Below are 25,724 nucleotides of genomic sequence, written 5' to 3'. Positions count from 1 at the left end.
TTTAAAAAGAAATAGTATATATATACTTATAAATATTACATGTTATTTATGTATTTATTATAAATATTATATATAAATTATATAAAGTAATATATAAATTTTCTATATATATTTTGAACTTGATATAAATGAAATCATACAATATACAAAAAAATTTTGTGTCAGATTTTGTTCAAGGTAGTGTCTGTAAGATTCACCCATGTGTGTGGCATTCCATTTTATGAATAAACCATAATTTATGCATTCTCCTATTAATGGACTTTTAGATTGTTCTCAGTTCAGGGATATTATGAAAAAAGTGGCCATGAACATTTTATTTGTATGTTTTGGTGGATCCATTATATTTTGAGGTTTTTTTTTTTTTTTTTTTTTTTTGCTGGTGCCAAAAAAATCTGATTTTTTTATGCTTATTTACTATTTGGCTGTCTTACTAAATTCTAATAGCTTTTCAGTTCATTTTTCTTGGAACATATTTTTTATCAGCTAGAGCTTTTTACCTCAGGTAACAGAAAACCTAATCCAAATTGGACGAAGGCTCAAAGAGTATATATTGGCCCCTATAACTGCAGAGTTCAATGTGAACTTTAGGCAAGGTGTGATCCAGAGGGCAGTGTGTCATCAGGGCCCATCTCCATTTCTCTAGGTTCCTCTTAGCTCTGCTCTCCTTCATATGCCACCTTTGTCTTCATCTTGGCTCCTCCTTATTGTGACAACAATCTCTACAGAAGTTTCAGAACTCAAGTCCTCACCACACCAGCCAGAGGAAGAGCATGCTCTTTGAGGAACACCCATAAAGAGCAAGGAGGCTTCTTTCCCCAAGTCCCTGGTCAATATTGCCTCATATCTCATTGGTCCTAATCTTGAGCCAATCATATTTTGTGATCAAGAGGATAGTAGGCCCTGATTGGCTTAACCTACCATTCCTATCATGAAGGGAGGCATCAATCTCACCAAACCACATGGCTGCCACACAAAGGGGCAGCAGTGGGTTCCCAAAAGGAATATCTGGGGACTTTTGATCTAAATGGATGCTAGGGAAGCAACCACAAAATGTTTAATATGGTATTTAGAATGTTATTCCGACAGTAATATTTTTAAAGTTCTGTCACCTGTCTCAAAATGTCGGCTATGCATAGGGTCTTTTAAATTTATGTGGAATGATGAAAATGATTTTGAGCTTTTTGAGAAGCTTTGGAAAAAAATGTTTATAGAAATTAAGGGGCAGAGAGAAGGACTAAGAAGCAAATGCTTCTTAACATTTCCTCTGTGATGCGTAAACACCTGAGATCTGATGGCTAAGGATCTAGCCGCAAACAGATCAACCCAAAAGATGGTTGTTGGTTGAGATGGACTTGGCAGTGTGGGAAAGCATATCAGTTTTCTATCGTTGTACAATAAATTTCCAAAAATGTAATGGCTTAAAACTACACAAATATATTATCTTGCAGTTTTTGTAGGTCAGAAGTCGGGGCACAGGTTAGCTGTGTTCTCTGCTTGGGGTCTCACAGGTCTGAAGTCAAGGTGTTGGCCAGGCTGCCTTCTCGTCTGGCACTCAGGGTCCTCTTCCAAGCCTGCTGAGGTTGTTGGCAGTATTCAGTTACTTGTGGTTGTAGGACTGAAGTCCCCATCTTCTTGAGTGACCTGGCTGTCAGCTGAGGTCACTTTCAGCATCTAGAGTCTGCCTTCCAGCTGCATAGTCTTCTTGTAACATGTCAGCTTATTTCTTCAAGGCCAGTAGATGACGCTTTCTCTAGTCTGTTATGATGAAATTTTTTTTTAAAGATTTTATTTATTTATTTGAGAGAGAGAAAGTGAGAGTGAGAGAAAGCACGAGTGAGGGGTAGAGAGAGAGAGAGAGAAGCAGAGTCCCCGCTGAGCAGGGAGCTCAATGCGGCATTCGATCCCAGGACCCTGGGATCATGACTTGAGCTGAAGGCAGACGCTTAACCAACTGAGCCACCCAGGCGTCCCTCACCCAGGAAATTTCTATTCATCCATCACTCCCTACCTTTTTTTTTTTTTTCCAGACAGGAGGTCAGGAGCATGCTTGAACAGCATTGTTGTTGAGAAGCCCTTGTGTTGCTCTTGTTGGACTGGGTAGGGAGGACCTGCAGGCTGACAAGTGCAGGCCAGGCTCCATTCCACATCTGCTTTGAACATCCATGGAAGAAAATTTGGCAGCACTCAGAGGCAGTGTGCAAATAAACATTTGTTTTTGAATGAATGGTCTGAGTGCTTATCTTCTATTAACTCATTTAAGCCTCATAACAACCCAATGAGATATTTATGGTTATTGTCCCATTTTATAGAGGAGAAAACAAAGACACAGAAGGCTTAGGAGTGGAGCTAGTGTTCAAACCCAGCACATACCCTTACACCTTCCTACAGTACTGACAGTATCAGTGTCTGCTCCACAGCATGGAATTAAGTGAGCTATGCATGTCAAATGTTCAGTGCCTGCTATATGGTAAATTTGCAAAGCATGAGACTTATTTTTATTACCTGTGCCAAAGAAGCTTCTGCTTTCCTATTCTTTGGAAGGGGAGGTAGAAAGAAAATAAAAATAACAGAACAACCCACCCCACCTCCCAAAAGACCGTCACCCTTATTTGGCTGCCCTACTTCCCTATTTGAAGGAGCCAAGGCTCACTTCCATTGTTTGGAGGAGCAGACTACAGAGAGGGGTGGGACACAAGAGCAGACTGACATCTGCAAATTTTGGGTTCTAGGTCATGGGGAGGAAGAGAAGTATTAGATGGGCTGGTCGCCGAGCCTCCTTAACCAGCATATGTAAGTGCCACACAGGCAATGTTCAGTAATAGTAGTCCTTTCTCCATCCTTTCCTTTTTGAGCTACATTTAGTTAATGGCATGCCTTACAGACTTAAAGATTATTCTTCATAGGAGAATTTTTTGCTTGAGTCAGTACACTTGACTACTGTCTCCAGGAAAACGTGGTGGGAGTTTTCAGTGAAGTTTCGGTTAATTTAAGCTCCAGTGAGAAGTAAGAGTGATCATGGTTAGAAGGCAGCTTCCTTTTAGCTGAGTGACCTTGGGCAAGTGACTTAGTATCTCTGAGCTTCAGTTTCCTTATCCGAAGACTGGAAATAGTAGTGGTATGTAGATAAAGGCTTATGAAATGCTTGATCTAGTTCTGGCACATAATAAATAATTCCAAAAATATTACCCATTTTCATCTCATTTAACCCTCAAAACAACCTTATGAAATAGGGATGATGATTATGATTATTGCCCATATTTTACAGGTGAGGCCCTGAGTCTCAGACAGCTTCTGTGTTCCCCTTGACACTGTGGCACTTGGCCATGGTTATTGATTATCTGTCAGGTTCTTTTTTTCTTTCACTTTGCCTACACAGTGGGATGGAGTTCCATAAATGTCTTGGCAGGTTGACAGCATATCTTGATAAGATATTAACCACCTCTGCAAAATATTCAGACTTTAGAAAAACAAGATGATACAAGAGATTCAAAGACCTTTATGTTTTTCTCGGTGCAAGTGCCTAAGTCAAATTGGAATCAAGTGTATATATAAAGGTTGAGCTACAAGATGTTCATCATAACTTGTTTACATAACCCAAACTGTGGAAACAACTTAAATGTTCAACAATAGAGACTCATCGGATTCATTGTAGTATATGCATACGGTGAAATATTATGCTTCATCAAAAGGCAAAATACAATTGTGTATTTGTCTACATAAATATATGTTAATATATTGTTGTATGTTTAAAGTAGGTTATAATTCATGAAGTATGAATCTGTCACATAAAAAGAAAATATATGTTTATATAAATAGCACACATATATCTAATATATGCGTATGTATGCATATAAAAACATCTGGAAAGGTGCGAACCAAATTGTCACTTATGGTTGTCTCTGTTGGCATGGGGAAGTATGGGTAATTTGAATTTTCTACTTTCTTGTATGTTTGAGAAGGAAGTTCTTTATCTTCTGATCTTTATGCAATGTATAAAAATTCTAGCTACTGAGAAAAAGAAAAGAAAAAAGAAGCAGTTCAAGTCTCCAGTTGTGCTAACCCTCGTTGAACATTTCAGGTGATTGTGAAGACAAGAACAGAATATCAGCCTGAACAGAAGAACAAAGGGAAGTTTCGGGTGCCGAAAATCGCCGAATTTACGGTCAGTTTCTTTACACAAATTGTAAAGCTAAGGCTGGCTTCAGCCAGCTCAAGACTCCCCACGCTAGTAAAGCAGGTGCTACTGGGGAGTGGGAAATGATAGAGGCTATTTTGGAGGATTTCCTGAGGCCACACTATCTGGCTCACTGAGTCTAATGAAATAACAAAAGCTCTGCCTCTGGAGGACTATTTATGCTCTCTTCTGCTCTGGAATGCTCAGATAATTTGATAATTGATGAATGTGCCTCCTTTCTTCTTTTTCCCCCTGTCCCCATCTCTCTACCTTTCCATCACAATCTCCAGGAAATATGATGGAAATGTATATATATATAAAAAAAAAACCCTCAGATTTTAGTCAGTGGATGGTTGTAACAAAATACAAAAAAGACGAAGGGGAAAAAAACCCTGACTTCTTAGTGGAAAAAACCCAAATGGTTGACCTTCTATTTCTTGGTGAGCGGTCACTAGGAGGGCTGGTAAATATATATCACTGTGATGAAGGAGTCATGAAGCATGCTCTGCAAGGACGAAGGGAGGAACTTGAGGGAAGTGCCCTGGAGAAGTCACTTAGGAAGCTGAGAAGAGCACAACTTGTGTAAAGACCCTGAAGCTGGTCCCAACTCTGAATAAGAATACGGGCAGTGAGGCTAGGCTCTTAGAAGGGGGCAGGGAGCAGGCAGATATGAGACAGGAGAAGTGGGCAGAAAGCAGACAATTCTAGGCTGTGTAGACTCTATGGAGGAGTTTGGATTTTATGCTAGAAGCATAAGGGAAGCCTCGGAAGGACTTCAAGAAGGGAAGAGACACGATTTAATTGAGTTTTAAATAAAGTCCACTGGCTTTTATGTGGCCAGTGGACTGTAGCGGGAAAGAGGGAATGTTTGGAGACTATTAGGCTACTGCAATCGTCCAAGTAGAAAGAGACAGTGGCTCCAACAAGAATGGTGAGCAGATGGAGAGACATGGACAGACTTAAAAGATCTTTAGGAGGCAAAATCAGCCATGATTTAACTAGAACAAAGTGGTTCTCTAGATGGATATTGGAGCAGTCTGGCTGGGTATGAGCCCTGTTTCCACTTTATACCAGGCCAAGTGGCCGCGGCAAGTCCGCAAACCTCATGTATCAGATGGAGGTAATAGTAGGGTCACTGTGAGGGTCAAGTGCAGAAGACATGCAGAGCACTACGATCTGTACATGACAAATACAAAAGAACAGTAGCTCTTCAGTGTCAGCTGTGACTGGGGGCTTTGAAAGTGAAAACAGCCCTTGGTTGGAGTGTGTACATGGATAAACGTGTTGGTCTGTTCCCGTCCCTCCCTATCTCCCTGTTAAATCTGGGTTAGAGCCGCTGGGTGTGTGAGCCTGAGAGGGTGTGCGGCCCCTCTGTATGCATCCCTTGGAGTGTGGGAGCTCCCTGGATGCTGATGCCCTCTTTGAGGGCAGGGGCTGCTCGTATTTTTGGCAGTAACTTCAGTGTCTGGCTCACAGTGTAGGCCCCGTGAATATGGACCTGGCCTGAACTGCATGCCCACAAGAATGAGCCTGATCAGAGCTTCAAGGGGAAGGTGAGGGTACCTTGGTGCATAAAGTATATGCACAGGGCCAGAGAGTAAGCTGACCTGTTCTCCTGGCAGCGGAGACAATTAGAAATATGCCCAGATTCACGTGCAAGAACTTTTACTGCAATGTTATTTAGAACATCAAAGTATTGGAAATAATGCTACATTTTCAACAACTTCCTCATGATTCTGTAAATAAGACCACAGTCATACGATGGATTATTTTAGCAGTTTCTCAGGGTTCCCTTTCTCTCAGAAAGTATTTCATTTACTCAGAATTATGGGCTTCTGCAATATTTTCATCTCTTTTTACTTTCCCGTGCTTTCCAAATTTGATATGAGCATGCATGATTTTGATAATCAGAAAAAAAGTAGGATTATTAATTTCTTTTTTTTTTTTTTTTTACCAAATAGAGTGTTACAAGCTTCTGATGGAATTATTCCTTATTTATCAGTCGCTTTACAATGATGATTATGAAGACACACAATAATCTGGGCAAATACTTCAGTGTTACAAGCTTCTGATGGAATTATTCCTTATTTATCAGTTGCTTTACAATGATAGCTATGAAGACACAATAATTTGGGCAAATACTTCAGAGGGAAAGTTGAGTGAAGAAAGCAAGGATTCAAATTGTGTGTTTTCCAGGATTGGAACTATGCAAAAACCCACAAGTAAACAGGGAAAAAGACATGGCAAGAATGTATCAGTATATGCCCTCTGTGGCCATGTTACAGCGGTGATGTTGGATGATTTTTTCCTCTTCTTTGACCACTTTTGGTGATGTTGCTATTTAATCGTATTTACTGCCCACAAGCCCCTGAGAGACTGATGTAATCCTCCATTTCTCGAAGGGGAGCCATGGCTCGGAGCAGTGACGTGATCTGCTCCTCTAGCCAGCAAGTAGCAGGGCCGGGGCTCAGAGCTGAGCCAGAGCGACTTTTCTGTTCAGCCACGCCACCTGTCGTGGTGGGTCATTCCCCATTCGAGCAGAACAGAAGTGAGTCAACGAAGAGAAAAGGAGGGGCTCAGTCAGGGTCTGGGGCTGCAGAAGCTCCCCCAGGCAGCTTGACTCGATTAGTCCTGGGGGTCAAGAAGGAAGGGTGTTGGGTTTGGGGGCAGCAGTCCTTTGTCAGCACGGGTGTCAGGGGTGGGCAGAGGACCCTGCCACTAGGAACAAAATGGGAGGAATGGAGGAAATCCGTTTGTTTATGTAAAGTTGTGAGCATTCATTAGCCTTTTTTTGCTTTCTTAAAGAGAGCTGCCTCTGGGTTGTGTGGAGGATATATCTGTTGCGGTGAGGGTGGCTTGAGGACCTGGGAGGAGGCTTTGTGGGAGAGTCTGAGGGTCTGAGCTATTGGCTGCAACAAGGCTTGGGGCCCAGGTGGTCTGTTTTGAAGATAGAATTTATAGGACTTGTTCCTGGTGGGAAAAGGGGGACTCCTTGGTGTTTGGCTTGGCTGGCTGGGCAGGAGGACTCTGTCCACTGAAGGAGAAACTGGGGGACCTAGGTTGGGGGCATGCATTGAGTGAGAGGTGCCTGGAGCATATGGGCCATGAATGGTGGTCTGGTCACCCTTGTATGTAAATGGCCTGGGGCTCAGGATGGAGCTCTGTGCTGGAGAACCAAGGCTGGAAGTCAGAATTCCCAGTTAGTCTTAGAGAGTGTGGTGCTGGTAAACAGTGGCTGGGCTACTTCCCAGGGATATTGCTCGTGGAGGAGGTAACCATGGGGATGGCAACGATGCATCTGTCCCTTATTCCAATACCCTCACAGAGGTGGAAAGGCTTATGACTTCACATTTCAGAGCTGATCTAGACAGAGCGGCTCAAAGCCACATAAGAGAGAATGAGAGGAGAGAGTGGCGGGGCAATGAAGTGAGAAAGCCTGGCTGAAAGAATTGCCTGGACTTTTTGTCTTTTCTAAAACCAAGAAAGCTCTTGTGAGAGGTCACAGACTTGAGAAAGTGTTCAGCAGACTATTTAAGAAAACAGTAGCATGCAGAGAGGAGCCCCTCCTTCTTTCTTAGTCTTGGGAGCTGAGTGTTCCTCTAAAGCTCATTTTGCCATGGAAGGCGCTGTGCAGGGTGCTGTTCTGTGCAGGGTGCTGGTCTGTGCAAGGTGCTGTTCTGTGCAGGGTGCTGGTCTGTGCAGGGTGCTGGTCGGTGCAGGGTGCTGGTCTGTGCAGGGTGCTGGTCGGTGCAGGGTGCTGGTCGGTGCAGGATGCTGGTCGGTGCAGGGTGCTGTTGTATCCGGCCATGCTGTCAGACCTGGTTGTCCCCCAAGCTGGTGTGAGAAGGAACTGAATTTTTCATTTGGAGGCCACTGTGTTAGGTTGATGAGAGGTTGTTCTAGGGCCTCGGGGCTAGAATGACCTGGGAAGCTGAGATCACATCTCTGTCACCTCTTAGCTCCATGACCTTGGGAAAGTCCCTTCACCTTTCTGAGCTCCTGATTCCTCATCAATAAACCAAGACACACTGTGGACATAACAAATAGTGTAAGTCCTTGGCACACTTTAGATCTTAATGAATGATCATCTTATTTCTTTCCTGTTCAGATCCCCTTTCTTCCTCCTGGGTTCTTAGTTTCCTGCCTAATTAGCCAGCTTTTGTCTGTTGGTTGAGACAAAACTGGGCCTACCTTTCTGGCTTTCCCCTTTGGGAACATGGCTGGGGAAACATGCAGAATTGTTCAAGGGTGGCCAGTTCAATGTCAGGATTCATGGGCAGCCCCTGGCTGCCTACCGTGACCTCTTTGCCTACTGGGGAGTGTAGGCAATTTTTTTTTGTAGGCTATTTCTCAACACATTGGTTATAACATGAATAATCCCGGTATCTATTAAAAAACGCTTTTAATCTACTTTCCAGCCTAACAACAACAATGCTTATTGTTATCCCCATTTTACAGATGAGGAACTTGATGCTCAGAGAAGTGAGGTGGCTTCGAAGGTCATTCAGCCCGGAAGTGTTAGAACAAGATAGGAACCCAGCTATAGCTCTCTCTGCCACACCTCCATGCCACCTTGCCATTGCCCGTGCCCATTCTGTGGCTGGCTTGCCTTCTTTCCTTCCTTTTTCCCCTCTTTCTTTTTTGTCTTTATTAATATTTTTTCTGGGCTGGTCCAAATGCTTGTTGCTGGGAGACACAAAGATGCATAAGACAAAATCCTTGCTCTGGGGGAGTTCACAAATGTGGATTCGTCAAGAACATTCTGGCCACCTTCTCAGCTATATTGTGCCTATAGGATCAGCTCCTCTGGGATGCTTCCCCTGATCCTCTCAGCTGGGTTTGGTGCCTCCTCTTGGCTCTGCAGGTCACATGGGGCCTTGAATGCCGCTGTACTGTAGCTAGCTGCTCCTGTATCTGCAGACCTGCCCCCAGCCTCTGGTCCCTGGAGGACAAGGTCACTTCTGGCCTACCCACATTGTCTCCAGTTCCCAGCACGGGGCCTGGCATAGAGTGGGTGTCTGCTGTGTGGCCACTGGAGCCCCAGTCTTATGGGACTGCCTCAGTATTCGTCTCCGACCACAGCCCGATTTGGGGTCCAGAAAGTCTGACTCTGGTGGCTATGGCCCGGGCAAGCTCAGGTAGGGGGATGTCTGCAGATCGGACCCAGAACACAGTCAGTGGGAGAAGTCAGAATGGCAGGGATGCATAAGTGGTAAGGGACTAGAACTCACCATTCTTGTCAGGCAAACGGACACATTACCAGGAAGTCAGGTGGGGGAGGACTAGAAGTGGGAGGGCTAGTAATTCTTAGAGAATAGGGGTCTGTGGGCTATTACTAAAAAAAAAAAAACAAGCAACAACGAACAAATCACACAAAATAAACAAAAGTCCAGTTGAAACTTTAGGCCTAACATTATAAGGCTTTGCTTTTTCACTATTTCATCTACCTGCTGTGATCCACTCAGTTCTTTTGGATTCCTGCTCTGCTCCTGACCTGTGATTGGTGCCTTATGTATGCTATCTCACTGAGTGATCCTGGCATACGGGGCTGGTGAGCTCATCACCCCACTTACAGGCAAGGGAAACAGGCCCAGAGAGCCTGTGCTTCCTCCAAGTTCCACACCAGGAGGCTGTGTGGCTGGGCTGGGCTCCCAGGCCCTACGCAGGGGCTCAGCAGTCAGGCAAGGCTGCTTGCAGTGGAATGGGAGCTGGGCTACCAGTGAGTAGCTCTCTGGGGATGTTGCTGAGCCAATTTACCTGCCGGTTGTTCCTTTCCTCCTTCCCTTCTGTCTGGCCAAAGGATGGGGCCTTGGTACTCCATCTCAGGCCTCTGCTCCACTAGCGTCCCCCCCCCCCCAAACATGGGAAAAGGTATGGGGCAGCCCTGGAACCAGCCTCGCCAGGCTCAAGTGCCACGTGTAAAAGCCGGCAGAGTCCAGGCCCCTCTCCCTCCTGAAAGTCTCCAATAACTGTACCTTCTTCTCCGTTCACCCATCCTCTCATTGCCCAGCCTCATCCTGGGTCCCTCTGCCTCCTTTCTTAGGCTCCTGTCCATTCTTCTCACCACTCCAGAGGAGGACTCTTCCTAAAGCGCATATCCCATGAGGGCTTTGCCCCCTTTAAAGTCCTCTGCAGCTCCACAACTCACCTGCCTCTCCCACAAGCGCTCTGACCGCCCAAAGCACTTCCCTTATGACACTGTCCACAGTATGCCTCCCTGTCTTTCTTCGTGCTGTGCCTTCCAGCTGGAATGCCTTTCCTGCCTTCACCAGTGGGCATAGTCCATACTCACCCTTCAACACCCAACCCAAATGGCCCCTGGCCTGTGCGGTCTTGCTGGCTTGCCCACATGGTCTGTCCTTCCTCCTTGGTTTCCTGCACCTGCTGTACGAGCCTCTATTCTAGCACCAGTTACACGGTGTTGGCGTCATGGACTTACCTGCCATGTCTTGCACTGACTTGGGATTGGAATGGTTTTCCTTCATCTTTGCACCTCAAGAGCCTAGCCAGTGCCTGGCCACGTTAGGAACTAAAAGATGCCTTCAATGACTGAATGAACAGGTGCACGAGTAAACAAAAAAATCCCCCTGGCTGACCAAGAAACTCCGCATTTGAATAACCCCAGAGCTCTGGCTGCCTCGTTTTCAATATCTTTATTTAAAATCAGGGCTTTATCTCTGTTCCTAAGCTTCTTGACGATGACACATTCTCATAAATGTCTTCTTCTTGATGCCACATTCCAAGGGAGGTGAGACCCCATTTATACCTTTGCCATTTGCTTCTGCCAATTTTTCATCAAAACCCCAGGGGCTGCCTTCCTTAGATGGGATTCTAATCTTTGCTGACAGCAGCAATTGGAGATAAGACATTTTACTTTATTATCTGTTGTCTTGGTTCTTATTGCTCTCCTATTTTTTTTTAAATTTTTTTATTCTGAGGAACATTCTAGGTGAGTTATTAAAAACATTGCCTGCTGGGTTAAGAACAGAGTCATTATCTGGCAGGAAAGGAAAGAATTTGCATATGAGTACTTGGTAGAGAAAGGCCCTGATCATATTTGATGTTTATTATTGCATTTCTGGCTAGGGTTTTATTGAAAATCAGAATAAAGATGCTGGCCTATGTTTCTGTCTGGGTGCTTTCTCCAGGCCTGATAGAATCGTACTGTTAGAGTAACTTCCAGAAATATATATATTGTTATCAATTGATCATTGAAAAGCAAATGTGGCTTTTTTTTTTTTTAACAAAAACTTCCATGGTGCTGTCTCAGAAGGAATGTGCTCAGGGTTTCAGTGCGGGCCTGGGTGTCTGGGTGGCTCAGTGACCACTCTATAGCTCAATAACTGAAGCTGCTTTTAATTGCTGACTTCTCATGCTTGTTGACTCAAACAAACACTGGTAAGTAAATGCTGCAATAAAGCAAGTGACTAGTTAATACATTGGATGTACAAGAAGGCTGCTAGAGTTTAGTGAATATTCTTCTTTCCTACGGGACTCCTCAGCGGGGGCTGGAGCTGGCTCACATCCCCTCCTGAGGGCCAGTTATTAAAAGTCTGCAAGCCAGTTGTTAAACTGTTGCAAGCTTGTAACCAACCATAGTGGGAGTATTTACACCATGGAAATGGGCAAACACAGACAAATTAGCCCCCCCCCCACTAAAAACAATATGAAAGGCAATATGGAAGAAGGGGGAATACAGGGGTCGGGGATTTGTGTGAACTAAAGCAGGTCATTTCACCTGTTTGAACTCATGTTTCCTGATCTGTAAAATGGGATAGTGACATCTACATTATAAGCCTGATGTGAGGACTGAGTGAGATAATATAAACTAACACTGTCCCATGGGAGCTCAGTAAATGTGAGCTTCCTCTTGTACATTTCTGGGGAGTTGGTCATCTGATCGGATGGAATGCATCCAACCTAGGTCGGGCCTCCGGTGGGAAGCCTGCCTCATTCCATCTCTGTGAGCCCTTTGTCTCAACTGACATTGCCTGGGCACACCTGTCCCTTCCCACTCGCCCTTTCTACTGTGCCAGCTTTTGACCCTCCATCTCCCTCCCACCTCCTTCCACCCATTATGAGCAACATCAGATTGGATCATTGATCTTGCCTGAGAAATCTTCAGTGGCTCCCTACTTCCTACAGGCAACAGCATGAGGACCTTAGTATGGCATTGCAGACTTGTCCCAAGGTGGTCCTCGCTGCTAGTTCCAGTCGCTGTGCCACTGACCTCCTGCACCCCCAGGACTTCAGCCTTCTCGTAGTTCTGTAAAGCCACCATGCCTTTTCTCACCTCCAGATCTTTGCCCGTACAGTCTCCCCCCACCTCTATCCCATGTTCTCTGACTTGTGACCCAGCTCAAATGTCACCTCCTGCAGAAACTAGTCTTTGATTCCCCAAGTCAGGTTCTCATCTGGGAGTCCCAAGGTCCCAGCATTGCCCTTTGTCCCTGTATCTGTCTCTGCTTGGGCAGAGTTCTCCTGCTACCTGGTTGGGTTGCTGAAGGTAGCACTGAAGGCAGGGCTTTATAATGTTTCTTGAATCCCATGTGGGGGTAGTAAGAGGAAGATGTTCATAGAAGGTAAAGCAGTATTTAAAATTCTTTGTAATTAATTAATAACAATAACTTTCATTTTATTGAACATCTATATGTGTCAGGTAGTTAGCTAATCATTTTCCATCTCATCTTTACTATAGCTCATGAAGTAGGCATCATTTTTGATATACAGAGGAGAAAACTGGGGATCAGAGAGGTTAGTTAAGGTACCTATGATCACACAGCCAAAAAGGGGCAGAATCAGGCTTTTCTGACCCAGAGTGGTGTGTGTGACTATGGATGCTTTTGAGTATATGTGCTCTTTTGTCTATACCCATCTTCCAAATTGGGAAACCCTGCACATTTTGGGAACTGGCTAAATGAAACTAAACTGAAAAGTGGTTGTTAGAATTCTAAATTTTGCTGCTTTTCCTTGTTATTTGCCAAGAATTAGGCTAATTTTGCCTTGGCTCTTTCCCTTTTTCTTTTCTTTGAATACACTGTTTGGCCAAGCCCTGAAATGCATTGATCCAAAAAAGAAAAAAAGAGAAGCAAAATTTCCCAAGGGAGAATTGCCATTTTCCTCACTGCTTGTCATGTGGCTTGCCTCATGGTCCCATCACACGGTGGGAGGGTGAATCTCCTGACTTTCTCGCTCTCTGGGCCTCCACTGCTGCAATGCATGATTATATTAAATGTGATTTAAAAAAATTTATGATGTTTAAGCTCCTGGAAGTGTCAGAGGCAGACAGGTCCTAACAAAGTGACTGTATGTGCAGCTTGTGTGTCACCACCATGTTCTATAATTATAAGAAAAGTAGTTGTCATAGCAACTGCCAGAGGCCTAGCTTTCTCCTGGAGATGCTGACAAGCTCCTTAGCTCCGTGATCCAAGAAACTGGGAGGCAATTTGGTTCTCTGAGGACATTCAACTTTCACTTGGGTGTTAATCGTGAGCTCACTCTAATTCTCCACAACTTGAACTCAGTTGTGTTATGCATTCTGACAGATGCGGGTTTGAATCTGGTTCTAGAACCACTCATTGGCTCACTGGCTGTTTGACCTTGGGCAAGTCACCTCACCTCCATGAGCCTCAGTTTTCTCTTTTGCAAAATGGGGATACTAATGCCCACTTCAGAGGATTGTTGTAATGATTCTGTTTGTGATGTATCTGTCAGGGGCCCCTGATATGTATTAGATATGTTCCCCTTAACCTCTTCACTGTGAACAAATAAAAAATGAAAAATGCTGAATTAGAGAGGGTAGTTGTTTTAATAATAACAGAATTATAATAATAATAATTTTGGTAGCATTTGTGGCTAGAAAACCAAATTAGTAAATAGAAATTCTACGATGAATCATGTATATGAGGCAAAGAAAGAGAGAGAGATGGAAAGAGAGAAGAGAGAGAGAAAAGATAAATGAATATGCACCTAGGTGAAATTGACTTGAATGAAAATTCTGCCAATTTTTTTTAAACTACATTTCTTTGAAGCTAAGAAAAAGATCTCTGGTCTCCAAAAAATCTCTAACCTGTGTGAGGAAAACTAGCTTCTAGTCTCAGTCTCTGGACCTCAGTTTTCCCATCTGTAAAATGGGCAGTTGGGTAGGATTGCCCCCAAGGTCTCTGCTGTCTTTGATGTTCTTACGGTGGTTCTCAACCAGGGATGATTTTGCAATGAGGGGAGGCGTTTGGCAATATGTGGAGACATTTACAGTCGTCACAGCTGTGGGGGGTGTGTGTGCGTGCATGTGTGTGTGCATACTACTGGCATTTAGTAGGTAGAGGGCAGAGATGCTGCTAAACATCCTGGAATGCACTGGATGACCCCTACAATGAAGAATTATCCTGCCCCAAATGTCATGGGTGCCAAGGCTGAGAAACATTTGCCTAGGACTTACCACCATGTTTATCGGTCTAAAAAGAGGAATCATGCCATTGTCGCCCCATTAAGATGTGTCAGATTTGTCTGGGTATTCGGTTTCTTATCCTAGTCATCTCCTAGAGAGTTGAAGCCCTAGGAAAATTAGTTAAGGTAAAGACAAAGACTTCTCAAGATCCCAGGGGCTTAATAAAAAATGAGATGGCCTTGGGAGGTGGGGAAAATACGGTCCTGTGAATTTTCTTTTTTCTGGGTACTGCATAACTCTAAACACACCAAATGTGATTGTTTCATGGGCAAACAGTGCAATTTTAGACCCATAAATATTATTATTTCTTTATTATTATTGCTTTATTATATTATTATATAATAAATGCTTTATTATTATTTCTCTATAGAGAATAAAAATAAGTCTTTGTGTATATTTCAACTGCACCCTCATTTCTAGCTTCAGCCTTTGATTTTGACATTCCAAGTCACAGTCAGTGTGTGTCTCTCCTCAAAGTCATTGTGATCACTCCTTACTCCTGCTTAAAATTATTTTGGGGCTTCCCCTGGCCTTCAGGGTGAAATCTGAACCCCTTAGTTCATTGTACCTGGTCCTTAGAACCTGTCTTTTGCTCATCTCTTCAATCTCCTCTCCTTCCTTCTGCCAAACTCCTCCCGCCAACCTACATTACCCACCGAATCCTGGGCACACTCTGCCCTATCTCCTCCACTCCTCAGCTTAGCTGTTTCTTGCACCCTGAATATTTTTCTCTCCCCCACGGTCTAGTGCACACCTGTTCATCTCATTAGCCTGGCTCAAACATCACCTCCTCTCTTCCCTGCTGTCAGTTGTGGAACAGACCGTTTCCTCTGGGATCTTCCTCACTGCACAGAGTTTGTCAACTTGACTTCCTTCATGCAGTTATTTCCTTACCTGCGATTTTCCATGGCCCTGTGAAAGCCTGGGCTCTTGGAGACAGATGTCACCCCTGGCTGAGTTCTACATCCCCCATAGCTATTGATCATGGGGCCTTGAAAACAATAGGTGGTCAGTAAGTTTTCTTTTTAAAAAAGAGTAACACATCTACATGTGCAAAATTCCCATAGTGTAGAAAGGCATAGAATGAAAAATGTCTCTTTTTCTCTCCCTTTGTAATCCTTCTCACCTCAAATACTCATCATCTATGTCTGTGCTGTCCAAATTGGAAGCCTCTAGCCAGATGTGGCTATACTCCTTTATCAAAATGAAATAAAATTCAGAATTTAATTCCTCAGTCACACAAGCTACATTTTGAATGCTCAGTAGCTGCAGGAGTCCAGTGGCTACCATACTGGATAGCTCAGATTTACAGGACGTTTCCATCATTGCAGGAAGCTCCATTGGATGGCCCAGGAATAGTTAATGTTCTCATCTAGAGACATTTTCTACATGTCAGCATATATAGATTTATATACACATGTATACATTTGATATCCTTTTTGTTTTCTCAGATGGGACCATTTTATATATATTCTTCTGTACCTTGCTTTTTTTCTCTTAATAATATAGCTTAGGGATCCTTGTACATCAGCACATTGAGATCCTTTTATGTTCTTGTTAATGACTCTAGACCGAGGGTTTTCATAATCTTCCTAATCAGTCTCTTATTGTTGTTCTAGCTTTCAGTCTTTTGTCGTTAAAAACCCTGCTGCAGTGAACTTCCTAGTGTGTGTGTCTACACACACACACACACACACACACACACATCTTTCATATATTTTACAAGTATATTGGTAAGCTATGAGAATCTTCATTTTACAAGCTTTGCCAGAGAGTCTGTGAATCTTCGATTTTAATAGATTTGGTCAAATTATCTACCAAATTTTTTTCCCACCAATCTATACTTCCTCCATCATGCCTACAAGTGTGTTCTTCCCCACATTGCTAGTTTTAGCAAACTTTAAAAGTTTTACCAATCTGATATAGAGAGAATGGCGCCTCTTCTTTGTTTTAGTTTGTATGTCTTTCATTATCAGTGAGATGGAGCCATTTTCTGTGTTCTAATTGACTGTTTGACCTTTGCTTCCTTCCTGGAACACATCTTATTTGGTTGGGTGACTTGCTGTTCCTTCCTACTGATTTGTGTGGCCTCTTCCCAAAGCTAAGAACTTAGTCATTCTCACCTATTTGGTACTTTCTTAGTTGTCCTTTGCCTTTTGGTTTTGTTTATGGTGTAACTTCTTTTTTAAGCCTGCAGGATTTCCTACTTTTGCTTTAACTGAGATTAATCACCAACTCTAGAAGTCATAAAGGAAAATATTGATACATTTGACTCTATAAAAATCAAGGCCTTCTCCCACCCTAAACTCATGTTTTCTTCTGGTACTTTTATGATTTTATTTTCTATATTAAAATTTTGATCCATCTGGAATTTGCAAAGAGCAAGGTAGGAATCCAACTTTCTTTCTTTGTGAACAGCAGTTTGCCATTGGTTCCACATTTATTAGTGAATCCTTCCTCTCTCTGATTTGACATACCCCCATTTTTAGATAGTGCATTCCCATTTGTATTTGAGTTTATTTCTGGGTTCTCTTTTCTTCCATTGATCTGACAGTTATTTGATGTCAAAAATTGAGACAATACCAAATTGTTTCAATTACATAGTTTTATTATTTATTATTTTTTTTAAAAAATTTTTTTATTTTTTTAAAGGTTTTTTTAAATTTATTTATTTGAGAGAGAGAGAATGAGAGAGAGCACATGAGAGAGGGGAGGGTCAAAGGGAGAAGCAGACTCCCTGCTGAGCAGGAAGCCCGATGCGGGACTCGATCCAGGGACTCCAGGATCATGACCTGAGCCGAAGGCAGTCGCTTAACCAACTGAGCCACCCAGGCGCCCTATTTATTATTATTTTTAAGTAGGCTCCAAACCCAGCATGGAGCTCGGTGTGGGGCTTGAACTCCCAACCCTGAGATCAAGACCTGAGCTGAAACCAGGAGTCAGATGACCAGGAGTCAGAGCGCCATTCAGGCGCTCCTTTGTCATTTACATTTTGATGGATTTTTTTTTTTCCTCCCCAAATACCTTTTCTGCATGTACTGAGGGGATCATATGGTTTGTCTTCTTTGGCCTGACATTATGATAAATTATATGAGTAGATTTCTAAATACTAACCCATTCATACATGTCCACATTTGGTCATGGTGTACTACTGAATTCTGTTTGATAATATATTCTTTGGAAATTTTGCTTTAGTAATGTTGTGAGTTTGTGTTGAGTAATTTTGTGAGTTTGTGTTGAGTACATGCCTTTTCCTTTCTCTATGCTCTAGAAAATTTGCAAGAATAGAGAAATACTGTTTCTTTGAGTTTTTTTTTTTTTAAGAATTAACACATAAAGTCATCTGGCTTAGTATTATTGGGAGGGTGTGGGTAGTTTTCAGTAAATATGGAAAGAACTAATAAACAAATTTCATTTGTACCCAGCTTCCTCTCTAAAGCTTTGAAAGTTTATCTTTTGAAATGCGCCCATTGTCATTCTCTTAATTGTAACTCCCTTCAGCAATTTTTCTCTAAGTGGCCGCATTCAGTAAATAAATATTTACAGAATAGCGACCAGGACCCAGACCTTGGGGTAGGTGGTGTGGGTGATTCATGGAAGTACCAGACTTGGCCCACACTCTCATGTTCCCGGCATAAAGATAAAACCTCCATTCGTGTGCATCTATTTGATTTTAAAGCAATATCATTTATCATTGAATATTAACAGAGCTCCAGGCTCTGTATTTACAGTTTCCCCTTTAGGCATACACGAATTATTTTTGGCTCTAGAGTGCAACATCTCACTCCCTCACACAGCAAATTGTCTCTCCTTTTTGTGTTGGAGCCTGCTGCAGTCTCTGACTCTGGTCTGCAGAGCAGGGCCACGCTGGTCTTCAGTGGGTGGAGCTCCTGGTGCTACTCACCTCTACTTCTCTAAGCTAGGTTTTTTTTTTAATCTGTAAAATGGAGATACTGATCTTGTTTTGTGATACGTAGATGGGAAAACACTTGTAAAACATCAAAATGCAGTGGGCACCCAGTAAGCCTGAGTTTATCTCCTTATTTTGGTATTTCCCCAAATACCTAGCTTAGTACTAGGCTATCAAGAAGCCACTCATGGAATATGTGTTCAGGTCTGGATTAGTTTTAGAGCCCTTGACTGGTCTTCCTACCTCCCAATTTTACCACCTCCAATTCAGTTTCCATCCAAACTGCCAGAGTAATATTTAATGCTCAAATGGAACCACATCAGTGAACACCGGATATTAAACACGGGTTAGCTTTCTGGTTCTCCCAATAAACTCTAGTCTGACATCAAGCTCTTTCTTGAGCTTGCCTCTGTTTACCTTTCAAGCTTCCTCTTTCACCGTCACGTACCATCCACACCCCCATACCTTTGCACAGGCTGTTCTCTCGGCCCACATCACCCTTCCCCGCCTCCTTCCAGGCTGGCTTAGGAGCCCTCTTGCCTGGTGCTGTCTTCATCACAGCTTGCCTTCTAAAGGGCTCTCCTGAGGGTAGAGACCACATATCTGTCATTCCTATGTCCCATGTGCCTGGCCCTGGGTCTGCTATGGACTAGGTGTTCTGCCAGTATCTGTTGTCAGGTGCATGATTAGTCTTTGGGTTACATGGTAAAATATGAATGAGATTTTCTCCATTTCAGTTCTCAGAGGAGCCCGGGGGAAATAGTTCTTTAAAACATGAAAATGAGGCCAGGGAAATCAATTGCATTTCTCGGCTGCAGGAGATGACGGAAAAGCGTGACTTTCGGGAGCCTCCCAGGGCACGACACTATAATGGGGAGTTGGAGGCACCTTTCATTTAATGTGGATTTCAAGCAGGGCCCAGGCTGGAACTCACCAAACCATTCAGCCACCCACTGCTCATGAAATTCAGAAGCAGGCTTTCTTGAAAAGCCCCGAGACGCCTTGCACAGCTCCTTTCTTCTTTTTAAGTAATAATGAGCTGGCTGGGCAGCCTTGCCAATGATTTTACAGTTAAACACCCACGCTCCAAAATCCCTCCTTCAATAAGTGGTTGGGGCAAAAATGTCAGAGAAGAGATAGGAGGGCGAATATTGATGGAGTATCTTCTGGGTTCCAGGCACTGGGCTTGCTATCTTTATCATCTCCTGGACCTTCCTAACTGCCCTGTGATGGGGACATTACTGTAATCACTCCCTTTGTACAGAGGAAAAAACAGAGGGTGAGAGAGAGGTGACTTGCCCAAGGCCACACAAGTCAGATAGGAACCATTTGTGCATCTTCTGAGCAGTCAGTTGTTGTTGTTGTTGTTGTTTTAATCTTCTGGACTCTGAATGTTCTAACAGATCCAGTTCCTTTCTTTTGTCAGGCTGCTAGTAAACATTGAGCATATTTTTGCCCCCCTGCTCTGAGTATGGGCACTGTTATAACACCTGCTTCCAATTTATGCCCATCTTTGTTCCTTCCACTTACTTCATTACTGTTTTCCTCATCTGTAAAATGGGGCTAATCATAATAATCCCCTCACAGAGGATTGTTGTGAAGACACACTGGAGAAACCACGTAATGTACTCAAGGCAAAACTTGGCACATCGTGAGCATTCAATGAATGGTAGTGATTACTAAATCATGTAGCTTGTAAGTTGCCTTAAATCATTTCTGGAAAAAGATGGGGGGGGTGTAATAAAAATCAGATGAATGAAACTGGTTAGGTGGCATTTATTTACTCAGCACATATTTACTGGACACCTACTGCAGTCAAGCCTTGGACCAATACAGGGGGTGCCAAGATAAATCCTCAAGGCTGGGGACCCTCAAGGAACAGACAGCATGGGGCAAATGTCAAACTGGCTTTCTTAGCCATGGATCCTGTCGCTAAGAACATTCTACACTCTGCATCTTCTGCCCTGCTTGATTTCCGTGTCCAGGAAGCCACCCTGACCTGAACCTCACTCCCAACCCTTTGGTTTTCTGCAATCCTGCAAAGAGCAGCATCCAGGAAATGACACTGCCCCTTCACCCTGGGTCACGATGCTCAACTCCTCCTACCAGGGCTGTTGGGAGGGGTCGAGCTGAGGTCACCGTTGAATAGCACACAAACGGGGGGCCCAGATTGCAATCCCTTTAGGGAACTCAGCAGAGGGAGCGTAATTTCATTAGGTTCCAAGCCCTTGCGTTAGTGTTCTGCAGAGAGGTTTCTCTGTGGCCCTGCAGGCTGGCTGTGTGCTCAACCTTGTGTGTCTACTGGGTGATTTGCTCATCTTTGTAGAGTCAGAGCAATTTATAAGGGACATGCACTTCCATTATTTGGAGTCAGGGAGAGTGGGCGAAATGCAAGGGTCTGATTTGTGCCCCAAGAACACGATGCAAAAGTTAATTAAGATACTGACTCACCAGACCATTTTGATGAAATTAAGAGGTTCAGCTAAACATTGACTATTTCAGTGACAGGAAGTCAAGCAGTTGGCTCTGCAGACGACTGCTTAAGGAATGTATTTCAGCAATAATGACAATAATGATACCCAACAATGTTGGGAGCTTTACATCAAGTGTCTTTGGGAGTCCTTCCAATGTGCCTGGTAAGTAGCTGTTATGATAATTCCATTTTTGCAGATAGGATATGGAGGCTCAGAGAGGTGGCGCTACTTGCTTAAGGTCCCACAGCCAGAAAATGGTGGGGCAGAGACTGGATCCCAGGCCAGTCTGGTGTTAGAAACTGGTTCCTTCTCCCACCTCTCACTGCCTCCCTTTTAAACCTCTGCATCCCAGTCTCTGCAAAGCCAAAACTGAACTGCTATACCCCTTGTATCCTGATCCCTTGGAAGCCTTTTGTCTTCGCCATAATAAATTAAAATCATAATCACGGCAGCAGTAAATCAACTTCATGACCTATCTGCTCAAAGCCCATTTGACTACATGTTGGGACAGATTTGTAGCTATAATCACTCCTTGTAGAAACAGCAAGGCTTGTGTGACATCTTAATTTACTGAGTTTCCCTGGTGCCAAAGAGCCCTGGCAAGATTTGTGAGGGTCTCTTTATCTGGACCATATTTACAAAATGCTGGTGAGTGACAAGGTTGTAGGGGAGACTCCAGGGCTCCCCTCACTCAGCAGCCTAGGCAGGAGGAAGGCCCAAGTGTGCTGGGCTAATGTTAGAAAGAAGGCCTTGACTTGGCCTTGCTGTGGGACTCTGGGAGGTCCCCTAGCTTGACCTCAATAAGACAGGGACAATAACAGCTTCATCAAACACTTGTTGTGTGGACTTGATAAAGCAATGTGTGCAAAACCCAGTGCCTGGCTCATAGCAGATGCTCAATAAATGGTAGGTCCTTCTTCTCCACACCCCCAAATCCCCTCCCTTCCCTGTGGTAGAAGGTGCTGGGCCTCTTTGGAGATGTTTTGTGGACACATGCTCCGGGCCCCTTGAGTCCCCCCACCTGACCTGTGCAGTAATCGGTCATCCCCTCCCTTGTAGAACTGATTGGGGGCAAGTCCTGGTTTCACACTTTACTGCTATCTAACCCTGAACCAACTACTTTTTGGAACCTGACTTCCTATAAAATAGGATTGAAAAGGCCAATTTTATAAGGAAACATTTAAAATGTATAATGAAAGAAAACATAATTTTGTATCTGCTGCCCCCAATTTAAACATCGGGAAATTTCACTTAAGGTTCAGAACCTCCGTCTTCTCTTGAGAAAGCAGATCAGCTGTGATAAGCCCTCATTCCTGTCCTTGACAGCACTTGCCTGGGGCTGAGCAGCTGCTGTACCGTGGATGGGGTGCTTTCCCTCCAGTGCCTCGCCCCGGCCCTCTTCCCTCATTTATGTTGCTTATCTACTCTGTGCTCACACATCTCGGGAGTCTAGGAAACGTTGACTCCCTCCCCCTTGATACATCGTTTAGATCAAGTTGCATTTGTTTAGATCTCTGTTCTGCATTTGTCTTTATCAGCTTAGAAAGACACAACCTTGTGCTGTAAGGCCTTAGCCTCTCCATCCTGTGAAAGCATTACTGTCTTAAGGTCCTCTGGTCCAAAACGAACAATGGTTTGAACTTCTGAAATGAAAAATATTTCAGGAGGCCAGAGTTTTGTCTCCCACATAAGCTGGGCCCCCAGACCCTCATTTCTGCTTTCTAATGATTATGCCAATAGCAAACTATATTGAGAGATAAGTTATTGCTTTGGAATGTTCCAGTTTAAACTGTGCTTCTTCTCTTTCAAGGGTTCCACAATTATTAATGAATTCCTGGCTCGAGCAGGGTCCACACTTGGGCACCACTCCTCCTTCCGTGGGGAATTTCCCCTTCCTGGGTTCTGAAAGAGACTCTCAAATTATTGCTCATAAAAAGTTTGAGGCCGCAGATGTTTCCTTTTCTTTTCAAAAGGCAATTTACTGAGTGGGATTCATTTGGGGCCCTAGAGGATAGGCTTCCTTAATGGGTTTTTGGGAGCTCCCACAGGGAGCCAGCCAAACAGTGTAATAATGCCATCTTTTTGGTTTGGGGATGGAGAGAACCTTTGTCTTCCAAAGAGCCACGCTACTAGCCGCCAATCCAGAGGAAGTAGTGTGAGTGGAAGGTACACACAGCCTTTGGGATTGCACCGGAGTTCAAATTCTGCATCTTAATTCGTCATTTGAGTCTACCTAGGCAAGCAACTTAACTTTTTGGGTCTTATGTTCCTCATTTATAAAACAGGAAAAATGAGAAGACCTACCTTATAGAGTTGGTTTTAAAAAGCTACCAACAAGAAATAAAGTTAAAACAACCAACTGTGTTTAATAATTCTTACTGCCCATCTTAAACCTTTCCAGTGAAATCATCTTGGATATGGAAGCACAGCCCATAAGCATAGCCAGCTCCCTCTCTAGGAACTAACTCCCGTGGAGGAATTAAACAGAACATGGGAGTGAACAAAACACACGCTCACTCTCCAGACCTTGCCTGCCACTTTAGGGTCAGCGTTTCTACCCCAGAGGTAATATGACAGAAATTGTTCTGCCCTCTGCTGAATGTGTAGAGCAAAGCTGGGCTGCTGATCTGTATGATCCACACGGTACCTTTCAGTGCTTCTGGGGGATAGGGATCATTGTAACTCCCATCTTTAGGTGGAGAACCTGGGAGGCTTAGAGACATCACGGAACTTGTCCAAAGTCATGCAGAAAGCAGGGGAAGGAGCTAGAAGTGGAGAGCAGGTCTGTTCTGAGTCTGCACGGGCCTCAGACAGGCCCTGGCCACTACTGATGGCTGTCTTCAGTCTTGCCCGGAGAGTTCATAAAACCCAAACAATTTCTTTTCTTCTGATTAGGCCAAACAGACCCACAAAGACACCAAGGGTCTTTGTTTTGGTCACTCTGGTTATCTCTCATTCACAGGTATGTACTTGAGTCCAAGGAATCCAAAATAGGAGAATGAATTCATCAGTATTCAACGAATGCTGTTTGTTTGGCATGAAAAAAAGTCATTCAAAGCATGGAACTGTGGGACAGTCAGAGGAAATCAGATTTTAGATCCCGAGGCACCTTTATTCTTCCCAGATCCTTGGTGAGGACGAAGAATGGGCTGGACAGCTCTGGGCACTGGCCCTGCACCAGGCACTGGGCTTGGTATTTTCACACAGCAATCTCATTTTATCCTCACCCCAGTGCTTTGAAGTAGTTATTATGATCCCAATTTCCAGATGAGAAAGCTGAGGCCTGGGAAATCTAAATGGGGCAGCCATTGCATTTTTCTCTCTTTATCAGGATGGAACAGACTGATGGTAAAATGTTCCGCCTGAGGCCACACTGAAACATCCTTGGCTGACCTGAGAATATTTGGGCCTTGAGGGCGGACTCAGCTCCTAGGTGTGACCTAAAGGTGAAACTGATGAGCATCCTGACTGGGCAATGCAGCTGTGGAGTCAGCTTACATACCCACATGTGTACTTTGCCAAGAGCTGGGAAGACAAATGTTTTGGTGCCAGAATCCTTCCACTCTTTCCTTCTGAGGCTCCCTGCCAAGGCCGTCTGTACATAAGGAGGCAAAGTACCCCTGGAGAGTAGCCGATATCCTGAGAGACCGCTTCTTCCGTGAGCAAAGCGGGCATGAGGCAGTTGGGGGGAGGCTTCAGAGTCTTTGGCTTCTCATCTTGGCCTGCTCACCCTCAACCCAAGGAGGGATCTCGTACTACACTTTGAGAAAAGAGCAGTCCAAAGCACATTCACCACCACCGGAGGGAAAAAAATGTGAGCTGGAAGATAGGAGAGAGAGTGTTTATTCCCAAATCCCAACGTCAGGCTCACCCAGTGATCACATGGGTCAAGAGGCCACAAGGAGAGGAAGTATAGACCTGAAAAGAGATGTGGGCAGGAAGAAGAAGACCCCTACCCTGTCCTGATCCACGAGGCAAGAGGTAAAGAAGAGAGATTCAGGGGGCCTGAACTGGAAGGGGGAGGAAGGGAAAGGTTCAAGGCTGGAACCTGGTGCCTGTCTTTAAGGCATCAGGTCCATAGTAACAGATATTCCTGCCAGGCTCTGAAAAATCAGGTCTGTGATGCCTCTCCTTTAGGGGAACCAGAAAGGGAGCCAATGAGGGGAGCCGTACTAGAGGTCCCTGAGACCACCCCCAGGCTGGTGAATCACGAGAAGAACTCATAGGACCCAGCGTATAGCTGTATTCGGCACTCTGTTTTATTACAGTGAAAAGGAGACAAGGCAAAGGAAAAAGGGCCACCGTCAGGCACGGGCTTCCAGAGTTTTCTCCTCATGGAGTCATGCTGGACACAGCTCCCGCAGCAATGAGTTGTGACATGCATGAAATTGTGGCCACCAGGCAACTCATTAGGATTCAGCGCCCAGGGTTCTTACTGAGAGCTGCTCACATAGGCACCCCTTGCCCAGCACGTCCCCACATTCCAGACCCCCAGAAGGAAGGCAGGTGTCAGCATCACCCATACTGTCTGTGTAAGTTAGGCACAGTGAGCCACTCTTACTAGTTCTGGGAACGTGCATGTCCCCAGGCACCAGCCAAGTGCCAGCCTTGCAAGTAGACCTTCTGAAGGTAAAGGCCTCAGGCCTGGGGCTTTAACTCTTTTCTGTGAGTCTCTTCCAAGACTCTTCCAGGTGGGGAGGGTGCACACGTCTGTGTGTC

General features: G+C 44.2%; 1 protein-coding gene across 3 annotated transcripts in view; it reads left to right on the top strand.

Moving 5' to 3' along the window:
- NSG2 (neuronal vesicle trafficking associated 2) overlaps nucleotides 1–25,724 on the top strand; it is a 117,050-nt gene that overhangs the window by 74,828 nt on the left and 16,498 nt on the right. For all 3 annotated transcript variants that reach the window (XM_064596555.1, XM_064596553.1, XM_064596554.1), the window contains one exon: nucleotides 4,079–4,162. In XM_064596555.1, coding sequence (XP_064452625.1) covers nucleotides 4,079–4,162 — 84 coding nt within the window. The remainder of the gene's footprint in view (nucleotides 1–4,078; nucleotides 4,163–25,724) is intronic.

The sequence above is a fragment of the Mirounga angustirostris genome, unplaced genomic scaffold, assembly GCF_029215605.1.
Source record: "Mirounga angustirostris isolate CCGP_5_RB_7025 unplaced genomic scaffold, mMirAng1.0.hap1 SCAF_7, whole genome shotgun sequence".
In the NCBI taxonomy this organism is placed as follows: Eukaryota; Metazoa; Chordata; class Mammalia; order Carnivora; family Phocidae; genus Mirounga; species Mirounga angustirostris.
The sequence above is the reverse complement of the archived record's forward strand: the minus strand, read 5'-3'. Positions and strand labels throughout refer to the sequence as shown.